Source organism: Electrona antarctica (genome assembly GCF_951216825.1).
Source record: "Electrona antarctica genome assembly, chromosome: 11".
Classification (NCBI taxonomy): Eukaryota; Metazoa; Chordata; class Actinopteri; order Myctophiformes; family Myctophidae; genus Electrona; species Electrona antarctica.
In genome coordinates this window covers 18,839,454-18,862,231 of record NC_136792.1, presented here as the reverse complement: position 1 = coordinate 18,862,231, position 22,778 = coordinate 18,839,454, and the positions used below count along the sequence as shown (strand labels likewise).

Genomic DNA, 22,778 nt, shown 5'->3' with positions numbered 1-22,778 from the left:
CTCTCCTCTCTCTGTGCCTTTCCATAGCTCTCCTTGCATCTCTGTCAACCAATCAATAAGCTATTATAGCTCCAAACAGGGAGGCAAATTAACTTACGACCTCACCTGCAGAGTCGGCACTCTCTGCAAATCCTGTTGGATGGGTAAAATGAGACTGGACGCACAGGCCTGATACGTTGATGATGATGATGACAAACCAGCACTGATATTCACAAAAGGACAGACAGCTTTAGGTTACAGCTTAATTCCAACGCTGTAACATTGCAAGATTAAGGGTCGGGGTCAGGTTCACCATGTAGGAAGCAGGCCTATTAATGTAGTTGTACTGTTGATCATTACAAATATAGTGTGATCATTAAAACACTTTCCCCCCCATTCACGAGTTACAAAAGTTAATTGATTGTAGAACAGCTTCCCTCCCAATAACGAGTTACACGAGTTATAATTTTTCATTGTTTAATTCACGTTTTTAATACGATTTAAGATTTACGGGGTTTTCAATCGGACAGAGTGAGATAGGCGACGCGTTTTGATGACGTCATCGGAAAAACATCCGTCGCACTGGGTTCTGGGAAATTGAGGCCCAATGCATTCCAATGGCGGTGGTGGTGCGCAGTGGGCGCGTTCCTCCACCTCCGCTCTGTTGTTGTGATCGCCACTTTGGATTATTTTTCAACACTACGACAAAGCATCACACCTTTTTAAAGCGGATTTTCATGAAAAGGAACGATGATGTCGGCACGGTCGTTCTTCAAAGGTTAGTGAAATCCAGACAGTGAACGTGGCATTGCGATTTAATTAATTCCGCAGTCAAACTGTGGAAAGAAATATGGTTTGCAGAGAAGTGAGTGTAAGAAGAGTGTCTTAACCGAGTGTCAATGCATGATCAGTGTATTTTTAGAAGTGAAGACCAGGAGGTCTCGGAGGAGGAGCAGCTGTATCAAACGTTGTCAGTGAAGGGCTTAGTACCTCATCCATCAGAAGTGAGCCAGTGGTCGAAATGGAACTGTGGCACCGATGACAGATTACAACCTGATACCAGTGCAGGGCGTAGTCGGAGAGAGAGAGAGAGAGAGAGAGAGAGAGAGAGAGAGAGAGAGAGAGAGAGAGAGAGAGAGAGTTTGGAAATAAAATAAAATAAATGTCACCTCGAACTCGAAGCCTAACAGCAGCTACAGTATATGGTCATGTAATACTCTGTCTCACTGATGCCAACCATTACCAACTTCCCCACAGGAGTATTGACTCCTGTTTGAATCCTGAATGGATTCCACCTTGCTTTTCTCTTTTTACCCACGACGTCCCTCTGTCTGTCTCTTATGGGACTCTTAGCCGTATATGGTTACATAGACATTCTTTTGTGTCCACGCCACACCCTGTTCAGAGAGGTCAGGGGACACAAAGAGGAGGTGAGGGTGTATCTGTCCTATTCTGTGCTCACCCAAGCAGCAGCCCTCCGTATGCTCCTAATTAGACTGTGCTTTATGTTTACATATTCTCCATTAAGAGTGATTATGTCTACCACACATGTTTTCGAGCCTGAGGTGCATAAACAACATTCTTTGTGTTAACAGGATGAGACAGAGACTTTAAACAAGTCAAACAAAGCCGTTTGGACACTTTCATTTAATAAATTGTTTGTTGTCTTTACCTCCTTATCTGTCACTGGCCATTAGTAGATCATTACTGTAGTGATGGACCCCCAACACGAGCAATGCAACCCCTTGTGTTTGGGGCTTAGACGTGAACCACTAGCAGAGAGGTCAGGACATCAGAGAGTTTGCACGAGAGCTACACAGCGATAATGAGGCACCTTCGAACCAGTCCTATTTTAAGACCAGCTCTAGCATCTATGACACAAAGAGGAGACACTAATTTTCACTCAATTGCTGCTCTAATGATGAGATTATCTACCCAGCGACCAAGGACAATTAGATGACAATTGAATGCCATCATGCCCCCTGTACATCCCCCATTCCCCCCCTGACATTTGCCAGTGACTGATGGTGACAGCAGTACACTGAATATCCACAGACAGCACTGGTAGACTCCATTTCATAGAGATAGCGAAAGGCAGATCTTTATCTGCATGGTTTGGGTCTACTGCTTACCTCACCACCACCTCTTCCTGTCTGTCACGCTCCAGGCTTGGCAACATGCTACACATGTGATAGAATTTCAGTGTTCTTCTCCCATCCATCCCCCTAGGCAGGAACCTCGACTATACTCTACAACCTGTCAAGTCAAATCTCTCTCTCTCTCACTTGTTCTCTATCTATCTCTGCATGCCTCTCTTTTCTCTTCTACTTTCAACTCTTCTCACCCCCCCATTCTACAGCACCCTTCTTTACCAGACTTTTGGATTAAAGATGGGGTGGGGAAGGTGGGAGGTTGGGGGGTAGAAGAGATAGCATGTTGGAAGGGCAGGTCTATCAGATAAGGTCTGAGATAGCAGCAGACACGGTTTCATGTCTTATCTCCCTGTGGCGCACCGAGTTGGCCTTTACCTGCTGGTGAGTACCGCTGGGGCATCCAATATTATCTGCGTGTCAGCGCCCCACTAGCCCTGCAGATCACACATATGCCACCCGCCATTTTCATCGACGATAGAGATCAACACCCCTGACATTGAGCCTCTCTTTGAATTTTCTCCTTTTTATGACAGTGTATTAGAGGAATTTTACTGGTGAACAGTCACAGTATGCTCTATCAGCTATCAGCAGACATAGTAGCTTCTAATTAGTCTTTCCGTGTAGTCTTTTTAACACATTTACTGCTTATGGCAGAATATTCTATCATGCATTTTGCTTGGCCATGCCTTCTTCAGCGATCCTGGATATGTTTTGCGCATGCGCACATCATTCACTTCCTTGTTTACAGGCCGACAAAACTGTCTATTTACTCTAAATCTACGGCACTCTCCATGGTTTCGATCAGAACAGCAATGTTCTGTCATCCTTTCTGACTTAACCAAGCATCTTGTTTGGAAGATTAACGCTTCTAGAGAGACATCAGATGAGGTAGCGTGATGTAGTAATGGAAGAATTCACCTCCCGGTTTTGGGGGGAAATGGAAGGTGGGGGCTTTTCAGAGTAAAATCTGCCCATCTGCTTGGCACTTTATTCTGAAAAGTTCCCCGGCAGTAAGACGGTTTTAATCTGCTCTGAAGAAGGCTGTTGCCAAAACGTGTCAGTGTTCTCATTTTGGAGTGCCGCTTTTTCCACTTTGTTGGTTTATGAGTTACTGTAAGTTATATTTAAAGCTGAGCACCCACTGCCTTAACCAAGGGCAGTTTCCAGAGGAAGCGCACCTGCTTTTCTTTCAAGTCCTGATTTATATTCCTGGGAGTAAACAGTGAGGGGGGCAGCACAGGTATCATAAGATCAGTGCAAATTCACCTTGAGTTGTCTTCATGTTCACACATTGTGTAAATCTTTCCAATTTTTGCCTAAAAGTAAAATCCCTGAAGTTCTCGCAAGCCGTTAATCTCCTCTAACCCCATCGTCTCGGATCGAGGAGCCTGAATGAATGTTCCAAGTGAGGGCTTAACCCAGGTTTAATAACAGGGCTACTTTCACAGAGCAGAACGGCGTCATATGACCAGACAACAAAATACATGCATGCGTACTAGAACACAAACACACACACATTTTCACATTGTACAGTACTTGCACGCACGCACGCACGCACGCACGCACGCACGCACGCACGCACGCACGCACGCACGCACGCACGCACGTCTATGCCCCTATTGCCAGAGGAAAAACAAAACCCATACCATGAGGGAATTACACTCCACAACAACAGTAATACCCAGCCCTCCCCAGGAGAAGCAGAGATTAGAGCTAACATCAGACTCACACACACACTCACACCCTGCTTACAATCAAGAACATTTATCATATGGAGCACTGCCAAGGACAGACACACCTAAAACACAAGCGGAAACGAATGAATTGAAAACACAGTGATAAAGTTATGCATACCAAGTACACACGCGCACACACACGCACACGCACACACACACACACACACACACACACACACACACACACACACACACACACACACACACACACACACACACACACAGAAAATGAAGGACTCTGCTATCAGAGCTTTTTTGTGAACGGCAGTATGAGGCCGTTGGACTCAAGAGCACACATGCAGTATCTTATCTGCCCCTGGCCAGTGCTTCATGTTGTTAATGTCATATGGACACACTTTCCTGGGACCATCCTACCCATGATCCTCCTCTGTACCGTAGCCAGAGGCAAGGATTACATAGTGACAGTCACCGTGGAGACCAGAGGCTGGGATGTGACGCGAGAGGCTCAGGGATGGGCCCACAGCGAAAAGGCTGTACATTAACATGGCTCTTAAAATGACATCCCTAGACACCAGTGCAATGTCATTCTGTGAAGGAGGATAGACTTATAAAAAAGTCAGGTAAAAAAAAGGAAATTAAATAGACCATTTGAGTCAGAATACACTGCTGTGTTAAAATAAACATTAATTCATTTCTTACATATGGAGAAAAGGATAGTGTTGCCTGAATCGTCCTATACTCAATCTAGATCTTGTGCATTTAAACCACTTTTTATTCTGCCCGAAGATATCTCAGATATACTGTATGTCAAAAGCAACCCAGGGTATCTTTTTAAAAGCTATTTTAGCACCTTAGCTGATTGTTTATTGTTTTACAGTGCTGTTTATCCCCTAACGCCACCCTTGTCCCTCTGATAAGACAGAGGTTACTGGTAATGGACATTTTTTCTACAGAGCAGTCTATTACTGTATGTTATTTGGCGTTTCGTGCATCACTCGCAAACTGTTCCATCTATGGTTTTAACTGAGAGAGCATGGCAAAGGAATAGATAAAGAAGGATAGAGCTGGCCCGGGCGGCTGGCGTAGCTGTCTGGGCACCTTGGCTGGTAATCCAGTCTGGCAGTGTGCCGCGGGTTCGACTCCCGATCCCGACGGCCTTTACTGCGTGTCACCCCCCCATCTGTCTCCCCATTTCCTGTCAACCTACTGTATACCTATCCCTCTATAAAATAAAATAAAGGTGAAAGCCACAAAATATCTTAAAACAAGGAGCTGTTTCCTTTCTAGGACATGGGCATCTCTTCACCGGCCTGGCAGGCTGTCAGAGGTATGTGGCGTGAGCGATGGTGCTTCTTTGGCCCATATCTCTACAGTACACCTGACCCTTCAACCAGTGTAAAGGGTCCTTAACATGACACAGACTCTACACCTAACTAACACCCTCAATCATTTAGCTCTGAGAGTGCAAAAATGTACTCATTTGTGTCAATTTGTTACATTACATTACACTGCACTAAACACTGTCCACCAAAATGATGTGCACAGTGCACACTGTGATGGATTGACACACTGAATAGAAAATAAAGGCCTCACCCTTTCTTGCTGTAGTGAAGACTTCGTTCTTAGATCAACCCATTCATCCACATCATCCTCCCTTTCTCCGACTTGCAGATCAAGCTGGTCTTTCTGTTTCTATTCTATCCAAGCCCTGTGTTGAGTTTTCTCCACAAGGTCTCTACAGTACCCTGTTAAAGCTCTGACACTTATCCCTGTTACCTTGCAGCCCAGTCCCATGTAGGCAGGATGTTACCCCTGTGTCACGACTGACTAGCCGCATTAGTTGCTGAGTGTGTGTGTGTGTGTGTGTGTGTGTGTGTGTGTGTGTGTGTGTGTGTGTGTGTGTGTGTGTGTGTGTGTGTGTGTGTGTGTGTGTGTGTGTGTGCATGCGTGCGTGCATACATGTGTGTTAACCATGCTCTAAAAAACCCACTATCAGCGTGACATTTGACACATCATGAAAGGGACAGCACACACACACACACACACACACACACACACACACACACACACACACACACACACACACACACACACACACACACACACACACACACACACACACACACACACACACACACACACACACACACACTGCTGTGACAGCAAGGAGTACGAAGTACATTCTGGGTCAATTAGAGTGGCCAATATAGTCACTGATCTTTATTATGGAAATTAAGTCTACATGAATGAAGTAGCCTAGCCGGCAGCAAGCACTGCATGTTAACCACTGAACCTCAATTTTTTTTTTAAATCATTTAGAAGATAACCTCATAATGCATCACAACGTGACAAGCTCACAACACGTTGGAGAGTTAGATCTGCTATTGTCTAAAATGTGTTAAAATTATTCTACAATGACATGTCCGAAAAAGGAATACCAGGGTTAAAGTGGTTAAAGGAAGTAACGCACACTTGTTATGTACCACGGGAATCCACTGGCATATAGGTTTCGAGCGACCACACACAACAAATAGATGAAGCAAGTTTAATTACACGGGCTGCATTGATTTAATGTAAAAACCCTGAAGTGCAAAATGCTTAGTTCAACAGACCATAATCAGTATGCATGATAAGAAATCTCACTTTGCAGGTACTGTATGGATTGATAGAAGACTAATTGAAATGCAGGTGCTCTCCATATCTCGCAGAGATTTCGCAGACATTGAGATGACAGTTTAGCGCTAGAGGGATAGTAATTAGACAGTAGTCTGTAGTTTCCCATGTAATTTCAGGATTAAGAATATTTGACTGAAATAGCCCCAAACAACCCACACCCAGCAACCATGAAGAACAAGTAAGTCAAATGGAAAACAGAATTTCATAGAATATAAAATGTCTTAAAGCCCATTGTACAATGTAGCCTACATCCCAGGCCAGCATTCTCATGTGCCCATAAGACACAGAGCTTTCATATCAGGGTGAAGACATGGTGTAGGATTTGTAGGCACAAGAAATTATAATGAAAACGCAAAAACGCCGGCTTTTATAACTGTAGAAGGTTTTAGCATTCCAACATGAAACTAATTGGAGTGGCGGCCAGCAAGGTTTTGTGGTGTAGAGCCCATGGCTCAGCTGCATGTTGACTCGTGGAGCAGACCCTGGCTGTGCCGTTTGCACCAATTTGCTCTGAACCTCCCTGAGACAAATAACTGCCACAGAGCAGTAACACACTCTGCCTCCAGTCCCCTGGCAGCTCGCCAACACGCTCACTGCTGCTGCTTCTGCTGCTGGGGATCGGCCAGTGGTAGAAAGTATCCAAGTACATTTACTCTTAAGTACTCTACTTAAGTACTTTTTTACTTTACTGGAGTATTTCCGATTTTCAGTACTTCTCTACTCCACTACATCTCAGAGGCAAACATTGTACTTTTACTCCACTACAATAAATTATTTGACATTATAGTTACTAGTTAATTACTAGTATTATTGCAAAACATTAACCACTTCAGCCAGATATATATTTTGGCCATTTGCAAATAGCCAATCTACAAGCTCACAATGTGTCACGATTGTGAGCTTGTAGATCTGCTTTTTTCAAAAGTAATTTTTTGTTGTTGAAATGGGACATTCTGCATGATGATTACTTTTACCTGTGGTACTTTAATTACATTTTGATACCAATACTTTTGTAATTTTACTCAAGTAAATTTAGAATTGTACTTCTACATTAAAGTATTGATACGTACTTGAGTACTTTTTCGACCACTGAGATCAGCTGTCCTGGTTCTCTCCACCACCACTCTTTCCTTTCCTCTCTCTCTCTCTCTCTCTCCCTCTCTCTCTCTCTCTCTCTCTCTCTCTCTCTCTCTCTCTCTCTCTCACTCACTCACTCACTCACTCCACTCTCTCTCTCTCACTCCATTCTAGCACCTCTCCATCCGTTTCCTTATTTCTTTGAAACTTTCATCATTCCCCAGTCAAAGGGGAAAAGGAAGGAAGGTGAAACAACAGTGTGACATAGACATAGAGAGAGAGAGAGAGAGAGAGAGAGAGAGAGAGAGAGAGAGAGAGAGAGAGAGAGAGAGAGAGAGAGAGAGAGAGAGAGAGAGAGAGAGAGCATTTCTAATATAAAAAAGACCAATGCAAAAGCTGCCACACTATATCAGTCAATCTTAATAGGGTAATGAAAGGCAAAGTAACTAAGAACTCTACCAGCAGGCAGCAAATACAAGATGTCTCAGGAACAGCTCTGTTTCTATTTCACCAGATAGCAGAGGACACAAAGGACAGAGAATGAAGGTTGACAGGGGGGGGGGGGGGGTGGGCATAGATGACAGGGGGAGTGAGGCATGGATGGAGAGACACATTTAAAAGAGTAAGACAGACGGCAGTTTCATATGTGTGGAGGGGAGCTGGGGAGGGGTTGAGTTTTGGCGCTGTGGGGGTGGGGGTTAGAGGAAGGGACCAGATAGAAACCCTGAGTCTTTGAGAACCAACAGATGTAGTACAAGGGATGTCCTGTGAGAGAGACCAGGCGGGCGCTTGGAACAGTGGGAGGTGGCCATACTGGCTTCAGATTGGCGCATGCCTGCCAACTGTCCTCCGCTCTGCAGATGACCCTAAGGCATGGCCTCAAGTCCGTTAGGCTGAATCCCCCCCCCCCCCCCCCCCACTCAGATGGATGCTGACATACGTTGGCCAAAGTGATTGTGACTCGCAAGGTTTTTCGGGGGAGCATTATGATGAGTGAAATTCTGCAAAACATTTGGCGGAATAGAGTTATTTGCAGTGGCCCATATTATTTAAGTAAACATCCCATGGCTTCTGCAGCTAGCGAGCGCTGAGTGAACGCTCTCCCCTGGAGAGTGGGGCCAGTTAGATGTGAGGCCTGCAGCCAACACAGTGCGGTCAGCACTGTGCAGTCAGCCAGGCCACCAGACAGCAGGCCCCAGGGTTATCTCCTGCTCAAGTAGAGCAGTGTGCCATCCATTACCTCGCCTCACAATCTCCTCATCCAGCAAAAGGGACACAAGCTATTCATAGAACCTCTGAGGATCCCATGTAGAGCTATGGCTAAGAGGAAACTACTTATATCATTGAGCGATAGCATACTGTAGTGTACATGTGGGTTGTGGCAATGAATAGCAGGTATGGGGTAAGGGGTCCCACACGCTAATATCTGAATGCTTGGCCAGCAGGCTAAAATCAAAGGTGAATCATGCAAAAGTTAGTTGCAGTAAAATAGTGCTAAAGGAGACGTATCCAAGGTTAAGTATAGTAATTTAAAGCTTTTAAATTGCTTACATTTGAAATTCACTCAGAGAGAAGAGAGGCGTTACGGAATGGCATGACCTAGATTAGCACCCATGCAAGCAGTTAGCAGTAAGTAGGCAGGCTATATGGACAGTTTCCCAGAAGAGTGCATTTTGTCCACCCAACTGTGAAAAGATTTTTACAACTCTTCTTCGAGTTTGTATACACATTTTGATAAGGTTTTGCAGTCACTTTTTAACAAGTTGGTCTTCTAGTGTTTGAATCACAAATATAAAGTTATATCACATACTCCTAGTAGCACTAGTTTGCTTAAACACAAACAACTATCAAACTTTTTGTACAAAATCTTTCCTAAACAAACGCAAGACTATGCCTCTATTATACTCTTTGTAATAGACTTCCATTATGTTTGCCCAAAGCAACCTCATTATTTGATGTCTCTATCTCTAAAGAAAACACTAACACAAGAAGGGGAAAATCCTTAATCCTGCTTGCATACTACACAACACAAGGCATTCAAATACAGGATTCATGGTAAATGCATTATCCCAAGATATGGGTTGAGAGGCTGAGATGTGATTGTGGGCTGTAGGCCTACTGTACATGTGGTTAATGATAAACCAAACAAACTGGGTTAGCTCTCCTAGCCTGACTAAACAGGACTTGTTGAAACTTGGATTATGTTTACAATCGCTGGTGAGCAAGAAAATTGTAAAAGCCACACTCCAAGAATAACCGCTCCAAAAGTTGTGTTTTTAGCTTTTAACGGGAAATCTTACAGGTCTAGTAGAGCCAGGCAAAGTAAACAAAGCTAAACCATGACTTCCTTCACTGGAGTTTCATTGGAAATTAAAAGCCTGGTTATACCCTGAACCCACTGTTGGGTTCTGAGAAAAATGATATGCCCACTATGTTTCATTTTGAGAGAATATAACATTGACTGGCGTCTTTAGCAAACAATCCAGAATAGTAGTTCCTTTACCCCAGAGTTTAAAGGAGACCGTATAAAAATCTCAGAGCTTTCTTTTTCTGTTTGCTGGCTTTCTTTTCTACGGCAGGGTTCCATCTTGGTTGCTCTGACAACATAATTATATGTAGTGGAGCATGAGCCGGAGAGTGGGGAGTGAGAGACCCAAAGAAAGAGAGAAAGAGAGAGAGGTCTGGAGTGCAGTGGCTTGTCATTATGGGTCTATTTGAACCTTATGCAGAATAACAAGCAGTCCAATTCTGAGCCCAAGCCAATGGCGCTCTCTACTCTAGCCCACGCCAAGCTCTCGCCAAGTCGCTTGCTTTTCTACTTGAAAAACCCACCTCTGAAATAAACACCCCTATATCATCCGCTTCTGGGAGAAATATTTTTAGCATTTTGACCTATGGAAAGTTGTACAGTATCATGTGCCAAGCACATGGTTTCTCTTTCTTTCTTTGACTTTTTATTTTCATTTTATTTAAATCTATTTCAGTTTGGAACATAATGAGTGCAAAATGTTAGCACCAGGCAGCAGAGTCTGACTTGGTGTTAGAATTAGATCTAAGAGGAGGATGTATGAGGACCATATTATACACCATCTTAACTAGCATCATGAACCGCATGGGTGCATCTCAGCTCATCTGTATGATCCCCACATGAATGTCTCTTACTCTCTTTCATTTCAAAGGGCAGGAGCTCTGTGCAGATGCAACCATAAAAAACCCAATCTAATTCCATCTTATAATTATTAACCTATCAAAGATCTTTAATTTACACTCAACTTTTCACCTAGCAGACATCAAAGGCTGTAAATATCTAAAATATCATTGAGCACTTGGCTTGCGGAGTGCAGTGTTTCCAGATGCTCTGCACTTGCAATGCACGCCCTGCTGCGCACCGGGAAAATAGCCAATCTACAAGCTCACAACGCTTCGCACTGTGACACGTTGTGAGCTTGAAGATAGGCTATTTTTGGTGCGTGACGTACACTAGCGTGCAACTAAATATAAATCACCCCTTAAGCACACATCTCATTTCATTCCATTGATTTGATTTGATCTGATCTATACATTCACACAAGACCAGTACTCCCATGAAAAGCTAGTGCAGCCCCCCCAAACTCTTTTCTCACAGACACACACGCCAATGCACAATGCACGTGCGTGCGTGCGTGCGCACACACACACACACACACACACACACACACACACACACACACACACACACACACACACACACACACACACACACACACACACACACACACACACACACACACACACACACACACACACACACACACACACACACACACACACACACACACACACACACACACACACACACACACACACACACACACACACACACACACACACACACCCCGTTCTTTCTTTCTCCATCTTGATTAGATTACAATGAGCGGCTTGGTGACAGCCTCTGGGCATGCTAAAGGAGTGGTTGATATCTGAGCTCCCCTCCTCAGCCTTCACTCTCAGCCAGTCATGAGCGCACAAAGATAATGTGTCTAAAGAGCTGACCTCACCAACCAAAGCAGCCTTTAAGGAATCATGAGAACAAATTTGTCAACACGGCACCGTAGAAAAAGGGTTGTTAGAAAGATTTTTTTCCGTCTTAATAAGCCATATACCTACTGTACTATGTTCAAAATATGCATTAAGCATACCTGTCAACCCTAAGCTAAATCCACTTGACACTCAAAGTAAGCCTGTCATTAAGTGAATGTAACAGGCAATAAAGTGCAACTCCGTTACTCTGTTACTACTGCTACCTCATATCTATCTCCCTGACAAACAGAAGAACCGGGGCCAAAACAGAAAGAGCTTTGTTCCCATTGTAGGTCCTGACCACCTACCAAGGGCCCTTTAGAGGAGCATTCACCCTGGAATGATCAGGCCACTTCTCCCCCAAGGCTCCCCAGGCCTATGGAGACCAGTGGGCCAAACACATCCTGCCCATCTCCTGAGAGATTATCCAACTCAATGAGCACATTCAAGCTAGGAACACAGGAGGAAACTGGAGCCTGCTATCCAGCAACTAAACCTAAACTTTTCCACTCACACCCACCCTGGAGGCCAAAGAGGAAATCAGAATAGACCGAACACATGCTACACTTACTGGCTACTTCCAGTGAGGCGTTGTGGCTCACTGCCTCTCCCAGGTAGTTGCGGGCGACACAAACGTAAGACCCCTCGTCCGGTTTGCTCCGTCGTCCATGGACGATGCGTAGGAAGAAGAGGGAACCGCTGGGCAGCAGCATGCGCTGGGAGCGAGGGTTGTCTCGGTCCGTTTCCACACGCTCTCCGTCCTTGTACCACTCTACTGTAGGGGTGGGACGACCCTCCGCCTTGCAGTTGAGCGTGGCAGGCTCCCCTTTGGACACGATCAGGTCCGAGGGGTGCTCCACAATCCGGGGTGGGGAGTCCTCCTGGCGCAGACGGGATCCTAGAAAGAGAGGAGAGTGAAAGAAAAGGTCTGAATCACTCAGGTTACACATGCAAGGAGTACATCTAAAAAAATCACACCCGTGTGAACTGAGTGGTGTAAGGTATTATATAGCCTGATCAGCTGTGTTCTGACGTAATGTCTGACGTAATGAAATCAGCATCAACCAATCAGCATCAACCATGCTCATTTTTTTTGCACAGACAGACAGGCTAACAAAGCCAGTTGTAGGAGTGGTTTACACCACTCAAAAACATATTTAGATATTGCCGTTGGAGTGTTATCATAACCTCTGTGTGTATTTAATATACTCAACAACATAGCAATGATTACAGCCCTGTAACTAACCATGGCATTGTATGGCAATGGACTTCCTTGATGTATGAAAACATATTGAATATTGTAACATTATTTTAATATAGTAGAAACAATATGCATGAAAGTAGGTACAGACAAAACAAGCTACCAATCACTCTAGTGATAAAAGTAATGCTTCCATAAGTACAGTATAAGGCAATGTGCAATGCCACAGCAATGTGACATCTCACAGATCAAAGAGCAGAAAAAACAAAAACAAAAAAAACAAGGTTAAGCGCAAAAGAATATGAACTATAAAAGGGCACCCAGTACAAAGCAAATCTCTGCCAGGACACATGATGCCCTACCTCTCTACATCTTTCTCTCTGTCTGAGGCATTGGATGATTGTTTTGGGGGTTGTGCGTGACTATGAACAGGCACAGGGCAATGGGGGGAAGGGTCCGGGACATAATATAGTGTGACTGTCATTACATCATTACATTGCAACCAGAGTAGACAGGAGACAAATCTTGGGACAGTGAACACATTGAACACATTGAAAAGTAATGTGACATGATGTCATCACTAGGACAAACATGACATTATAATGTTAGCCTAATACACGGCAATGTGTGTGCGTCACGCTCCCAAGCTGCAATGTTGGTAAGATCCTGCGTGTAATTCTGAACAGATTTCAGTCATTCAGTGTTCTGTGAAATCTGAAATGTGTGATATGATGTGGTGATGTGGTGTGTGATATGATGTGGTGACCTGAAGTGTCAGGTCACCACAGTCACATTGTGAAACTTCACTACAGTAAGTACTAACCTCATGGAACTGAAAAGTAATGGCATGAACGACTGTCACAATTATTAGATACCGGTAATCGTCTAATCGCAAGAATTTGAGATAATCCCAATTCTTTTTTGCATAATCATCATAATCATTTCCATGTTGAAACATTTTCATATATTTCCAAACATTTTCAAAAATAGTGGAAATAGCAGAGCTACAAGCTCAAAACGGTTCACGGTCACGATGTGACACGGTTTGAGCTTGTAGATTGGCTATTTCCACTATGGGTTTTTTTAGTTATTAAACTATCTAAGTTGTTTGTCATATGTCTTTTGTGTACGAAGACCTAAAAGCCAAACAAATGTAATTTCTATTCATAATGTTCCAATGTTCAACAACGCTACATCGTTAATCGCAATTATGTGAAGGTCAAGGACAATAAATCGCTTAGTAAAATGTCATAGTCATGACAGCCCTGACATGTCTGATGTCTGCTACTGTCCCATAGCCTGAAGGGATGGGTCGCTGTGATTGGTTCAGAAACATACAGTGTGCATGTGTGCTGCTCAGCATGAGATGGAGATAAACTCCGTAGGTATACTGTATCCAAATTAAATCACCCAAAACAGGTCATCAAATCCAGCATGGTCATTCGGCAACTGTACATGTCAGTGATTTCAAGACGGTGCTATATTAGACAATAATGTACATTTTTAGTGCATGCATTTAGTGAAAGTTGGAACTCTCTTTGTCGCACACGCACGCACGCGCGCACGCACACGCACACGCACACGCACACGCACACACACACACACACACACACACACACACACACACACACACTCTTATCATCATGCATCATCATCTCATTCTGGCCAATCACAATTTGTGTCCTCACTTTTCTGCCCTCACTTTTCTCTTCAACATGTACTTTGCTCAGCCAATCAAATCATCGCTATGGGGTGATCAGCCAATCACAAGCCAATGCTGTGTTTACACAAACCCAGAAAGCTGGGCACAGGAGGGGCTAGCGCGCCTCAAAAATCACGAATAAAGAAAGGGCTATAATATACAGTAGATACACATTATCCTATTGCTTTGTGGTACTGAAGAAGCATGCCATCGATTATACAAGGAAGATAGAAGAGCCAACAACAATGCCATGGGGGGTAACACTGTGAAGCTATCTCAGGTCATTAGTGCTGCTCCCAGACCAGTCAACTGTGGTTATCACAACTGATTTACATGCAAATTAGCTTCCTGTTGTTAATTCCTCAAGGATGGAACACAGTGGATATGAACGTATTGTGAGTGCCTGCACATGATGCGAGTGCATGCGCGCGTGTGCGTGCTTGTGTGTGCTTGTTCGATCTTGCATGCCATATCTCCCAGCATAGGCCTTTGGAGCCCATTCAGCACCAATTAAAGGGAGCTGGGCCTAATTGGAAGCACAGACCCGACAATTAATTTACCCAGCGTCCCATGGACTTGGCCACACTGCTTCATTTCAATGCCCTTTGCCCATCCCCCATATCCCTGAAAATCTGGTGCTGAGAGTGCAGCTTTCTGTGCCCGCCACAGATTTGAGGGAAAGTCAGCATAATTAGAGACAGCTCTGTGGCAAGATTAATCACTTCAATGCAAATGGGGAGAGCAGCCAATAAAACATAGTTAATCCAATACCACAATATAGAAGCTCATCAGGCCCAATTATTTTCAGTCCCTCCTTTACAAACATGTTCTATAAGCTTTATTATACTAAATACTGTTTTGAAAATGGAACTGTCAACAAAATATTACACTTACAGACAGAGATGCCTGGCTGACTGATACAATGAACAATGTGTTAATTTATCATTCATGGATTTCTGGATATGTGACCTAATATTACAATAAATATAAGAGATCATACAGATTGTGTTGTAGGGGTCCTTCCAGACAGCAGTACACTGGGTACTACAACTCGCCTATACGTTTAGTTTTTGAAGGACCGGTACAAAACTGAATTGAGTAAAATGTGTAAAATGCTGCGGCCTTCTTCGTCCTTTGTTCAAGGTTGACTACAGGTGTGGTGGTCTCAAAAACAAAGGAAAGCTGGCAGAAAGACTCACTCGCTGCATAAAATATTAAGGAAGACTCATTAGACAATAGTATTTATTTAACTAAGACAATAGTATTTATTTTATTTTATATGCTCATAAGGTGCTCTGTGCTCAAAGTGAGGGGTGCATACATTTAGAAAATGTTCGTCAGTGCTATATGAGGTATTTTGTGAAAGAACATGCAACTGCAGTTCATTTAGCTTTTAAGCAAACAATCATTGCAAATACTGTTTCTCCAACTTACATCTGGATTACATTTTGCAGTACATTTGGGGAAAATATTTGATAATTTTGGGTGCTCAATTTCAGACCCATTTTTCCAATGAACTTTCCCATCATCCTGCCAGTTTAAACTTCCTATGTTAATAGAAAAGCACCGCTAGTTTATTTGAGCAAAATCCCTTTAATGTAAAGGACCATACCAGTGGTCTGACATGTTTTTACTCCATTGACTATGACTCACAGCATTATTGCCAAGTTGTGCCGACAATTTTCCTTTAAATATATTTCTAAAATCTATGTAGTGTTTTCTAAGGAGAGCAATGTGACAAGAAATTAGTTCATACAGCATTTCAGTTGTTCTACTAAAACTGCAACTCTGTCTCTGTGAATCCCTCTTTGCAGAAGTTATTGTAATATTGAAAGTCCTGCTTATTATTGTAGGCGGCAGGCCTATATAAGCATAAGTGTTATGAAGCATATGGCATTCTTTCACACGTTGCGATGCATTGCGAGCTTGGAGAACCATTGTCAGCAGTTCTTATCAATGATGGAAAATGATGGAGAAAACCTCTTAACTCCACTTGAGCTGGATTCGGGTAAAGTGGTGATAATATGACAATAATGACATAATGACAAGTATCTGACAATATACAACGTCACAATACTAACTTTGATGAGGCAGTATTGCTTTGTTTTAAAAAATATATGGTTTTCTTCATTTTCTGAAAAATGTATATTTTGTTTTTTCATTTTCCTGAAAAATGTACATTTTGGATTTAGGTGGGTTCTGCCCGACAGCAGAGATTTGTAGCCTGCTCCCATAGTCGATCTTTGATCATTCCACAGACTATGCTAAGAATTCTCAGCCCTTTGGTCAAAGCAGAGCTCATTACACACCCAAACCCCTACCACCACGACTGCCTTGCTGCCGCACCGCAGCCACCCCTCACCAGAAAACATGGTCTAATATGTTTTATTAAAGAGGTCTTTGAAGAGCTCCGCCACTATCTACTCGATCTGCTCCCCACTGACTTCGCCAGCTCCTCTCTAATTTGGATCGGTCTGCAGCCTTACACTTTTACGGGGGAACCGTTAACTATTTAGATGTAGCCCACTCTGAGGACTGAGGAGAACTGTGCAGCACTGCTGAATCACTGGCTGTTGTTTACTGTAGATGATTCCACATGATTAAGAGGCAGAGAGGAAGAAAATGCTAAATTCAATAGGATGTTCTGCTGCCTGGCCGGTAACTACTTAAAGACTAGTTTTTGAATAAAAGAGTGTTGGAACTTAGTGGCTAAGCGTGATTCTATTCTACATCCGAGCTTAGACATGGTAACGCCCCACCTGCCTCTGATTGGCCTACCGACCCTCCGAGGTGGATAGCTATATGCTGGATGCTTGTGAATGGATCAGTTTGAAATACGTTATAAAGCGCTTTGAAGGCTCTGAAAGACTAGAACAGCACTATATAATTATTTACTTGTGAACCTGAATGGGTATGAAAGATTGTTTTGTCGAAGTAGATGGATGTTTGTGTATCATTAAAATATAAAGTATAGTACACACATGTAAGAGATAGGAAATATTGATTAAATACACTGTGTGTGCTGTGTGTGTGTGTGTGTGTGTGTGTGTGTGTGTGTGTGTGTGTGTGTGTGTGTGTGTGTGTGTGCACGTGCGTGCGCACGTCCTGATGTACAACCCCATGCAGTAAATTCCAGGGATTATATTACTCTTGTGTCATGGGCATGGCACTCACTTTCTCATGCCCCTTCCACAGGTGTGTACCATCAAGAGACCTGCAAACCTGCTTCCCTCCCCGCATCATACTGTACCTCCAGAAGAACGCACAGAAACACGAGAGAGGACCAGAATGAGGATCTCACTGGTACTACTAAACAAGGAAACTCTCTTGTCTCTTTCTCACTTTCCCACAAGTTGTGTAACCTCCCTTTATTTCAAAGTCTTTCTCGCTCTCCTCTGCCCTCTCTGCTGTTGTTGTGCCTCCCCCCTCCCAGCAGACAGAGAATATGAGATGAGCTAATGCAATCCACAGCCTCACCAAAGGGAAGCTGGGAATTCTACTGCGCGGATCTGATCGATTGGTGCCTGAGGCAAGTTTCTCCTCCTTTAACCCTCTCAGTCGCTGGAGTGTCTTTCTTTTCTCTCATGGTCTCTCACTCTCACTCTCTCACACACACTGTAGACTAGAGTCAAACCAAGATGGAGGGAGCCTCTGCTCACTGTGGAGGCAATTAGAAAACCTGTGATTCTTTGCAAAGTGTCTTACTCTCTCACTTCTAAAAGCTCATCTCAGTAAGACAACACAAACAGCAGCAACACTGTGTACCATTGAGATAAGCACACTACCAACTCTAGGCAACTTGCTGCTATGCTGTGTACAATTATTTACGGAATGATGGTGGTTCTGATGAAATCAAGGTCATTCTGCAGTCATTCGTATCAGTAGTCGGATCAGTAATGTGGATTACAGCAACCAGCTCCATATTGATCTGTGTACTGTATGTCTTGGGGTCTAAACTTTTTTTTTCACGGGCATGTACCATGACTTGATGTAATGCAACTCTATATTCTGTTCTAGCCCAGTCTACTGTATGTCTATAAAGCTCTAATCTGATTGTAAATAATATGCATAGCAGACAGACTGATAGCTATCATGCAAATGTGTAATATAATGACGGAGGCAGTCCAAATGCACGAGCAGATTTCATGAGGTGAAACCACAGCCACTGTTACAATGACTGTGAGTAAACCAGTGGTCTTTCACCACCTAATCAATAACACAACGCTGGATCTCTGCGGTACTATATGGAGTCATAGGGTTAGGGTACATGTCTGAGAGGCAGCCATCGATCCAACTAAACTAAACCTAGGGAACCAAAGCTATACCTTGTTACGGAAGACGCTGAGGAGCCTCAGGACAGGCTAGAGACGGACTGGGTCAGCATTTCATGGTGCCCTTACCCCAACACCATGGCCCTAGTGCACAGCTGCCCTATGCATTTCTAACCTACAGTATGTACCCCCAAAGCAAAATCATACATATTATATTTCATTACAATTCCGTCAGATATAAAAATAAAGAAAGATGAGATGAGGAGTAGGATAGAGAAAGAGACAGACAGACAAAGAGATACTGTACATGGCCAGAGAGAGGGAAGAAATAAGAAAGGCATGCAGGCAGGCAAATAAACAAAAATAAAAAAATGACTCTGCTTCAGTAAGATGTGCTCCAGTAGCTTAAAATTGGCTTCATATGGAAATGTGCCTCTGTCACTTTCACCGCTGATTTATTGACAGTGGAAGAGGAAGAGGAGAGGAGCCAGCCACCTGCCCTCCATCCCACACAACTCACGGAGAAGGACAGTGAGGCAATTTAGATCTGTGTCACTTAGGTCCCCTGAGGCAGGGAGACAGGATAGCGTGTCTACTTCCTCAAACGATTAAACAACTTCACAGTGTGAGGTCATCTAGACCGATGCTCACTATAGAACTTAATGATCCAGCTTTGATTGCATGCAACAACCATATTATGAAAGATGCAGCAGCATAATTCCCACCATAAAGATGCTCACGCCTTACAGTATAAATCTAGCAAAAAAACAACAAAACAAAAAAACTGATGAAACTTTAAATGCAGCAGAGATCAAACATCTTACACCATGTCCCACCTCCGGCTGAGCTATGGCGATATGGAATTAATTGGGTATGCGATAAGGCCATCGGAGCACGGTAGGGCACTCCCTATCGTCAGGCCCATTAATCTGTGATTAGGGGACTTTAGAGGGATTTATGGCAGAGATAAGAGCAAGGGGTGTGTCCCTTGGGTAGCCAGGCGGAAACTGGAGTCATGCTTGCTCGGGACAGCACTAACCAATAAAAAGAATATTCTACATGCATTAGAAATTGTTCCCTGCTTTGATAATATCTTAAGCTGAAAGAAATGATCATTTAGAGTTTTCAAGAGCATCCTGCCACAACAGGCAGAAGGTTAAAACAAATTCAAACAAATAGAAAATACAGTCTTCAAAATAAGGGATCAAACAGGGGCAATAGAATCAATAAAGATATCTGCAGCCAGATGTTATGTTATATACTTTATTATCCCCTGGGGGAAATTTGGCCTACAGCCAGATGTGACTGCCTGTAGATTTTTTTTGATTGATTCACATTGAATATGACGAATAATCATATGAAAGATGAAGAGATGAAAAACAAAAAGCTGGGATAATCAGCGGTATGAAGTATTGCAACAGAGAGTGCAAGAGAGGAAAGGGCAGGTAGTGTAATCCGGCTGATCAGATGACATTTGCAGGAAAGTGAAACAGAATCTTGCAGCATTTCGACGTCAGAATCCCACCATGGAATGCACTGCATGGATGACTCTGCCAGTTGCATCAGATCAGGCCTGTTTTTAATGTTACACAAGGCTATCACTTACACTCCTAAGAGGCAGGATTAAAGCCCTGAGTGTGAGTGTGTACGGGGAGACCGAGGAAGGAGGAGGTGGACGCGGGGGATGATTGATATCTTTATGGGCTCTTTCTTTCCTCATCTCTTTGTCTCCGTATACCAAACAGAGTGGGGTCCAGTTACTACGCTGATACCGAAGCGGCACTTGAGAAGAGATATCGGTTGCCAAATAATATTGCCCGTGTCTAAATCTGTGCTTTTTTTCTTTTTAATAAATGAAACATTAATAAAGGCTCTACCTAAGGGTAGTACCTACAGTATGCAACTCTGTAACCGAACACTGCAAATAAACAATGGAAGAAGTGAGGTTTATTTGATTCAAGTGTAGTAATTGTTGTTATGGAAACTTGGTCTAGGTGCTTATGAAGATTACAATGCATCCTTTGATATTGGAGTGAAACATGTCTAATTCATGCCCATAGACACCGCTAATGACGCTCCACTACAGATATATCTTTTACGAATATTCGTATTACTATCCCAAATGAAAGAAACCATGACGTATTGTGAACCGAAATGTCCATGTTGTTTCCATGTCGCCACATTTAGACATTTGTCTCAGCCCATTAACCACATACTATACTGTATACTGTTGCGAACATTCACCAGCAGATCTCCAAGCTCTCAACATGTGATCCATTATTATTATCAAATGATTAGCATTTTCATGTGACCCTTTATTTTTAATTCTTCATTATACAATTCCCTGATGACTAATCTGCTGATAAGTAAGCAACCCTCGCTGCCTTGCTAAAGGGCAAAGGGTGCCAGTGTCCGCTCCAGGGCTGTGGCATAATCACAATCAGTCATCAGGAGAGGACCCAGCGGAGGCCATGAGGCCCGGAGCACCGGACCCAGCTACTGGATCTGTCAGCTGGGAAACCCATCCACCGACCTCCCCTGGCGATGGAGGGCAGGGCGGGAGTGAGACAGCCCAGCGGAGTGCTCCTTTGGGATACTGGAGCCCATCCTGTTCTGGGGCCCCCATCTGGAGCTAAGACAATAGCAGCAGTATTTTTCTCCGTGCTCCAGGCTTATTCCATGCAGGCTTTATCCATATGGAAGACACCAGGAATGATAAAATGCATGGAAACGCTCATGAAGCACCTCCTAAGTCACCTCCGATTCCATAGATGAGTGACATCAACATTATACTTATTCAGCAGGCTGAATTACTCAGAAATACAGCAAATAAAGTGTAAACACATTTTAAATGACGTGAATCAAGACAGGTTGTTCAAGAAGAACAAAAGGAGCTGAACAGATAAATACATAACACTACACAACTGGATTTTTAAAATTTGGGAGATGCAATTGAGAACTAGAAATGCACTCTCTCGAGATGTCAACTTGCGCCTTGCACACAAGTTCGCAAGCAGAGTGCGCCATGAAGTGCGCTCACCACTGCTGGTACGACTGCTGCTCTGAGTCCTAGAGCTCTCTGCTGTCTGGGTATGACTGCTGCTCTGAATCCTAGAGCTCTCTGCTATTCTAAATCCTTTAGACCCGTTATTGACCTTATACCAACCTTGAAACGTACCTTAGTTACGTCACCAAGAATGGTGGTCCCTTATTGGCTGTTGGAGGACACCGATATACATAACCCGACATACATACATACGTATGTATGTCAAGTCGAGCCCCGATCTCCAACTTAGTAGACAAGTAAATAAATAAAAGCTGTCAACTCTACAGCAGGCTAAGAGGGCAGAATTCGTTGCTGCGGACACATACTGAACAAGAACGTTAAGTATTATTAAGTATTATTCACTGAGACGAGGAGGAATTTGTTGGTAGGACAGAGGCTTGTTCCAGAAAGCAGTCTGTCAAAATGGCTGAGGAACATAAGCAGATGGGCTCAACAGAGAAAGTCTGATGCAGAAGTCTGTTTGCATATCTGTCTATGTATGTTCATGACATAAATTATATCTATTTTTCTTTCTGTCTGTCGCTCAAGGCACCTGCCTGTGCCTGTCAATCATCAACAGTCTACATGCATAATCCACATTTATGATCACCAAGTATATTGACCATATGGCCCCACAAGAATAGAGTCCCTTTCTTTCCTTAGAGAACTGGGAATTGGGCATTCCAGCGTTCATTCGGCCAGCAGTGAAGAGTCTTGGAAGCGAGCTTTAATTAATTTGACGTCCAGGTGGAGGGCTACCCTCCATAAGGAAGATACTGTATGGACTGTAGTGCAGTCTTGCTTTGGAAGCAGGGAGTGTTACAAGAGAGAAGCATGAGAGCGTGCACAAGTGGGCAATTACTTCTTGTTTTTGTTTTCCAGCATTGCCAATTTTTAATGAGGTCTGACCAGTGTGA

At 43.5% G+C, this 22,778-nt stretch overlaps 1 protein-coding gene across 1 annotated transcript in view; it reads right to left on the bottom strand.

The window, feature by feature from the left end:
- robo1 (roundabout, axon guidance receptor, homolog 1) overlaps positions 1 to 22,778 on the bottom strand; it is a 258,413-nt gene that overhangs the window by 121,140 nt on the left and 114,495 nt on the right. Inside the window, exon 4 of the mRNA XM_079513570.1 lies at positions 12,213 to 12,539. Within this exon, the coding sequence (XP_079369696.1) occupies positions 12,213 to 12,539 (327 nt within the window). The remainder of the gene's footprint in view (positions 1 to 12,212; positions 12,540 to 22,778) is intronic.